The sequence below is a fragment of the Anabas testudineus genome, chromosome 13, assembly GCF_900324465.2.
Source record: "Anabas testudineus chromosome 13, fAnaTes1.2, whole genome shotgun sequence".
Lineage (NCBI taxonomy): Eukaryota > Metazoa > Chordata > Actinopteri > Anabantiformes > Anabantidae > Anabas > Anabas testudineus.
This window is the reverse complement of record NC_046622.1, coordinates 6300879-6307768: the sequence shown is the minus strand read 5'-3', so window position 1 is coordinate 6307768 and position 6890 is coordinate 6300879. Positions and strand designations below refer to the sequence as shown.

The following is a 6890-nucleotide window of genomic DNA, read 5'->3' as shown; positions in this document are numbered from 1 at the left end:
TTTCAGCTCTGATGGCACAAAATTTCTCTCAGTCCAACTATATGTTTGTCAAGAGGCTGTTTAACCTCATAGATATTTACAATGGAGACATGCTGTGAATCAGCAAAAAACTAAATATATTGATTTAGTTCTTCACTTAGACTAAATTTGTGTGATCTGAGTCTGATTATGCTCCATTCAATGTGGAGATTTTACATAAATTCAGTAAAAGATGTTTAAAATAAAGGCATGTGACCTTTTTGGGATTAAAAAAATCATATCCATCTCTGCACTGTTATGATGTGGCATTTTATCATTACATTTTCAGATGGGACCTTATGTGGGTACTGAAGAACAGGATCACAGCAGACTTGTTAGCTTTGTGAGTTAGAAGACAGAAAAGGAAATGCACTTTGTTTTCCACTGTCCTCTGTATGATTACGACAGTAAGATAAGAAAGGGTGATTACCTTTTGAATGGAAAATATTAATATTTTAAATATTCTTTATGAAGCTGAAACTTTTGTCTTGAGTTGTGTCAATATAAATGATCAACACTTATTTTTGGTCTTTTTGATATATGAATGTTCACCACTGGAAGCTGTTTATATTTTATGTGTCATCTTATGTGTACCATATTATCAAGTTATTATTCTGTGACAGCACAATTGATCATGTTATGTTGCACTTATTCACTTGTGCAGCCACCACCTATCCTTCTTAAATGAAAAGCTCTAAACCCCAGAGTGTTTGAATTATTTATGTGTATAGTCCATAAGCTACATGTTCTTCGTGCTGGCTGACTGTTAGCCTCACAGATGTTGAGTAAATTAGAGGAAAAACAAAAAAATTAACTTCTTTAAGAAAAAAAAAAAAAAAAAAAACCTTTATTGAAGACATTCTTGAATGTCAACAGCTGCATTTGATATTAGAGTGGTATTCAAAGAACGATAAAAAGACATCGGGACAGCAAATAAAAAAATATTTTTCAAAACAAAAACAAATACACTAGCAACTCAGAAATCTCATTTTTGAGTTGTAACACCTAAAGACTAGTTATTTTCATACTGATTTGTAGTCCTAAATTGTTACATAGCACATCAGGGATAAAGAACTACCACTAGAAAATCTCAAACTTAAGATATGTAGTGTTAACTTTACAAAAAAAGAAGAATAACACTGTACATCTTAAAAACATTAAATATACACATGTTCTTGTTCAATTGGACTTCTGGTTCAAGATGGTGAATTGAGTATATTAGGGTTATATGGCATAAACAGAACTTCGGGTCACAACCCCTCTGCATTCTACTCATCATCCTCATCCTCATCCTCATCTTCTTCCTCCTCCTCTCCCTCCTCGTCTTCCTCATCATCATCATCTGCTGCAGCAGCCGATCCTGAATCCACTTTGCCCTTTGTGCGGTAGGCAACAATATCCTGCGGGAAACGTAGTCAATATGTAAGAAAAGAAACATTATTTATTCAAAAATAAAACCTGTTCATGGCTTCTTACCTTGTCGTATTTCTCCTTCAACTTGGCAGCCTTCTTCTCATATGGCTGCTTGTCCTCTGCACGCGAGCTGTTCCACATCTCTCCCAACTTCTTTGCTGTGTCCCCAATGGTGAGTCCAGGATGCTCACCTTTTATCTTGGGGCGAAAATCTGCACAGAAGAGGAAAAATGCAGACCTGTGGTAGAGAAAGATGTGTTACTGTTTAATCCACTCTACATTTACTGTTAGAGAGCATTCATGTGGATCAAGTGATTATGGTACATACGGTGGTCTCTTTGGGGCATTGGGGTCCTTGAATCGCTTCTTCTTTTGGCCCTTGGGAGGAATGTAATTCTTCATTTCCCTCTCATAACGAACCTTGTCTTGTTTGGCCATATCTTCAAACTTGCCCTTCTCTTTCGGTGACATCGTCTTCAGGGAAAAATATTAGCTTTGTTAAATGCTCCAACAGATATACACTGCTTGAAAGAAAATACTACACTCACGCAATTAAAAACAGATTAAGATATTGAGGGTGATTTCTTTTACCTTCCATCGCTCAGAGCATTTTTTGGAGAACTCTGCGAAGTTGACGGAGGCGTCAGGATGTTTCTTCTTATGCTCCTCTCTGCACGTCTGCACAAAGTAAGCATATGAGGACATTTTGCCCCTCGGCTTCTTTGGATCCTTCACCATCTTGACTCACTAAATAGAAAGAAAAAAAAATGTTTTGAGCAAAACACATCCTCTGGTGTAGAGAGTGGGGAAAAACTAAACGCCACCCCCCATCAGCTGTCTGCTTCATGCTTTGTCAGTTCCATCTATTGTTTAATAAGGTGGTGGGAGGAGGGTCTGGGTTGACTGATGATCCATTGTGTGTACAGGCCAACAGGATGCTTCTTTTAATATTAGTAACACACAGCTACACATCAGTTTACATGTGCTTTACTCTCAGAGCCAGGATCCATTCACAGTCATCCAGGAAAACATCCCAGTGTGTTTTCATGTCCAGGAGCCTCTTGTTGATGCTCAGTGTTGTCCTGTCGGCTCTGATTGTTCGCTAGCTGTTAGCCATCATGGCTCCGCTCTTGCTTTGTGTCCTCTTGCTTTTAGCCGTTTAGCCAGGGTTGCTAGCTTGATGAAGCTGACATGCTACAGTGCTCATTTCATGAGACGATTATGAAAATGGCTGATTACACAGCAAACAATGCCAACAGGGTTTCCAACACACACCCTCGTCTTCGCTAACTTATTAACCGGCCTCATATTTAACTAAAGCGGCCTGTTCTGATAATGCTTATAACTGTGTTTAAAATGCCAATAAAAGTGGCGATGGTCCCGGAGAAAGATGCTGCGCCTGCATCTCTGCACCCGGGCAGCTTCAGCACCTGTCATCGGACTACATACGTTCACCTTCTAGCTGTAGCTGTTAGCTGTTAGCATTAGCAACGGCCAACTAGCCACCAAGTCAAGCTAGCATAGCATGCTATCTCAGTTAGCCCGCCGCTCTTAGCTGGTAGCACATTAGCGGACGTGATGCTAACCCCAGCGTTGTGTTGAACTTGGTCATGGAGGGAGCGGCGAACATCACACTTGGTTTCGATTTTTTACTTCCAGCAGAAGCTAATGTCAGCGATGGCTAAGTTAACAGGACAGTGTTAAACATAAGCAGGATGTTGACAGTATGTTAGCATCCCATTCAGCTCAGTCACACTACTAAACATGTCCAAAACCATCGTACAGTGTGTCAAACATGTCGCAGCCTGTTATTTCATTCATCACACGTAGTGAGGAGGCTCCTTCCTAAGTTAACATTTACGATGCTTACCCATACAGCGCTATATGAGGCCACTTGTACGTCGGTACGTCTCAAACAATGGGACAGAGGCTGCGAGGATCCCTCCGTGTTTATCCTGAGTGTCGGGCTCCGGTGTCGGACATTGGCTGCCGCCAGGTCCTTGAAGTCTCTTATTGGACACTCGGTGTCTCAGCCCCGGTTTGTTTTCCAAAACACGGCGGAGCGGTGGCGCTAAAATTAAATAACAAGCGGGCTGAGCTGTTATTTTAGTGAAGGGAACGAGTAAAGTGCAGGATAATGTGGTCAATTAATGACTCTTAATTGCTTAATTAAGTAATTCTGAAACTACAGTATTTAGATATTAACACATTATCCTGCAAATATCAAGAGCATAATACCTTTAGACTGAGTGTCATAAATGTAGCAGGTAACTGTGAAGATAATTCATTAATTCATTCATTTTAATTGGTTTTTAGTTTAGTTTAATTTTCAGAGGTTAAACTCAGATAATTAACACAAGGCTTAATGGAATAAATTAAAAAAATTAAATAAATACATACTAATTAACATCTCTAACTAATTAACATGAAACAAATCCCACTAAATAAGACATGTGAGTGCATACAAAAAATAAAAGAACAAAGATTACAATGTATATATATATAAAAAAAGATATTCTCCCACAAGATGGTGTCATTTCACCAAATGAGAATAAAACTTTTTTAGTTTGAAAATAAGACCTTAGTTTATGTGAAAGATTGTCTTCACTGAGTTATATCTTGGATAAGAATAAACATATCTGCAAAATTAGATATAATAAATAGTAAAAAGTGTACTTTCTTAAACAGGATGTAAACTACTTCATATATAAACACATATATACATATATATTATTTGGTATGTATATACAATAAATTATTTAATAAGATGAAATATGCTTTATATACCATGTTGAACGTTCTCTCAGAATTGTTGTGGATTTGATAAATTAGCATAGAGTGGAGCTGTAAAGTCATGCAACACAGGACTTATGTAAAGAATATGAATTTAGCTACTTTCCACTGTCAGTAACAAAGTCAGACAGTGTTAAATTTTTAATACATATCCCCTGCTGAGCAGCTCACAGTGGCCTTCAAATGTTGTAGGTTTCCATAACCACAGTGCATAGAAACATCCTGCTGAGATCCGCTCTGCCTGTCAGCTAAAGCTAATACAGATAAAGCTAATATCTCAATGCAAAACCTTCCAATTGTTATCTACACGGGCTCAGTTGTGGCTTAATTATGGTTTTTAGCAAGTGAACTCAACAATTCAACAATGGCAACCAAAGGTAAAGTTAAACCAAGATTATGTAAACAAATCTTATCTCATAATGTTGTGTAATAGGTTTCATGATAAGATAAAACTATGATACATTATCCTGACTAGTTGGAATGATTGCACTGTATTATTTTGTTTCCAAAAATAGATTTTTATTATATTACTGCTGTAGTTATACTTCAATTGTCACTTACCCATCTTAAATATTATAGTAACTATAGAAGTATCACATGTAATGTTCCATTTAATTCTCCTTGCCTTTGAGTAATCTTGGTTCCTACATGCTGTGAGGGGAAATGTTATTTTTGAACTTTGTTCTCTTAAAGGTTATATAGATAAAACATGTACAGTTTATTCACAGTTACTATTACTATTACTACTTACTGTAACTGAAAATCAGAAATTGCACACTACGATATAGTAATAGGTACTAGCTTTTGTTCAACTGTGATTTCTATTTATGTTTGTTTTTGTAGAGGACAAACAGTGGTGGGATCCCTACGAAACATCTCATAGAAGACAATTCATCTACCGGCCAAACTCAGCTACAGAGATTTCACTGTAAGATCTATTTATGGGCTTAAAGTTTAGAATTTGTACCACTAGTGTGTTTTTTGGGAGTGAAATTGTATGTCTGTGCTGATGTATATGTAGATGCCCAACGTCAACATCCTTTATTGACTCCTATTCCCGGTCTGGACCTTTTGGTTCGACTGTGTACAATAAGGACTTTTGCTGGAAGCCAGCCTGTAAAACTGAATGTATTCGCACAGGAACAGCCTCAGGACAGAGGAGGAACAACCCACATCCCAGTAAGGTTAGCATTTAGGCTGCGTTAGCCTCACTGTTATATTTCTACATGAATGCTATGCTTGACCTCTCACAGTTTACCTTCACCTTTAAATTAAACTCTAAAGTCTTTCATGATGTGGAGGCTGCCAAGGGATGCTACACGAAGTCTTGAGTATGCCAGGTTTCCTTGTAAATATCCCCCATCTGAAGAGGAGCTCTGTAAGGCTTTGACAGCACAGTACCACTCCACCTACAGATGTGACTTCATGGGCATGCCTCAAGGTGGGACAATTCTGTTAGTTTGGGTTATATGAAAGCATGTCAGAACGGCTGAGCTAAAGACGTTCAAGCACTCAAGCATGTCTAGACCAAACCATCCTTACAGTATATTTCTCACTACAGTGTATCTGTCTTTTGTTGATTGACAGGATACGATAACGTTAATAACGCAGAAAGAAGACTTGCACCTCTGCACAGCAGACGCCATGTGCAGATCTCTACTGATACAGAGACGAGGGACAATTATCGACAGCCAAAACAAAAACCTGCACTGCTGGGCAAACACTCTCATTACAGCTGCAACATAGATCCTAACACGACCTGTCGTGGTATAGGTAGTGTACACGCCGAAGTCAATGATAATGCATATTAACAAGGTACAAGAGCGGTTGCACTTAACCAGTTCTGATTTGTTGCAGTTCCAACTGTTGTACAAAGGCACATCCTCACTCAGCAGAAACGATCAGATTTGACAACCTATGACAGGTTTTGTGGAAAGAGAGTCAGTGATGTCTCATCTGTCATGAAGTCTCTGCTGCCCCAGGAGCTGCAGTACTTATACAGGATTTTACCCGAGGAGGGTTAGCATCCACTTATTCCTTTAAATATTTCAGCATTTTAACAGGTTCCAACTCATATTAAATGTCTGTTTGTGTCGTTTTACCTTGCAGACAAAGAAGCTGTAAAACATGTTCTGAGTAAAGATTCTGATCCAAACAACAAGGAGAAAGGAAATAAACGTCCAGCTGTTAGTTCCAGTTCACCAGAGTGGATATCAAGCTGGACAGGACCTCTCTGAACCTGGAAGCTTACAGTACACTAGCAGTTTGTGTTTGTATGTTGTAATTTATGTGATTTTCTTTCATGGTAGCAGTAAAAAAGTAATATACCACAATACAATCCATCGTGAATCAACAGAATTCACCTAGTGTTGCATTTTTGTGTGTAACTTGTGTGTTGTGATAATTAAATCTCACCCTCTTATGAAAAGGCATTTGTCTGCCTTCGTGTCTCATCATCCCAATATTCTGCTGCCTGACATTATGGAGCCTGTTTGCACCTTGATAACGAGACAGAATATAACGTGTTGCATTGATTTAAATGGATCTCTCTGCACCGAATATATCACCAGCAGCACGATTTGATTCATGATTCTTCTGTTTTGCATTGTGAAATACTGTTTCGTGTATTCCTTCTCTAGGCAGTTACCATAAAAATGTAAAAAACA

At 38.4% G+C, this 6890-nt stretch overlaps 2 protein-coding genes across 2 annotated transcripts; one reads left to right on the top strand and one right to left on the bottom strand.

The window, feature by feature from the left end:
• Positions 1-1020: 1020 nt before the first annotated feature.
• Positions 1021-3456, bottom strand: LOC113173213 (high mobility group protein B1-like). The gene is made up of 5 exons (XM_026376617.1): positions 3302-3456; positions 2023-2178; positions 1760-1905; positions 1495-1669; positions 1021-1418 (listed from the first exon to the last, which is right to left on the bottom strand). Exons 2-5 carry the CDS (start codon positions 2167-2169, stop codon positions 1287-1289), a joined length of 600 nt encoding a protein of 199 aa, XP_026232402.1. The 5' UTR covers positions 2170-2178; positions 3302-3456; the 3' UTR covers positions 1021-1286.
• A 1132-nt stretch (positions 3457-4588) lies between these two features.
• On the top strand, positions 4589-6461 carry LOC113170715 (testis-expressed protein 26-like). Its single transcript, XM_026372928.1, has 7 exons — positions 4589-4601; positions 5068-5152; positions 5246-5408; positions 5509-5665; positions 5812-5997; positions 6082-6243; positions 6334-6461. The coding sequence occupies exons 1-7, from the start codon at positions 4589-4591 to the stop codon at positions 6459-6461; spliced, it is 894 nt and encodes a 297-aa protein (XP_026228713.1).
• Positions 6462-6890: the final 429 nt, after the last annotated feature.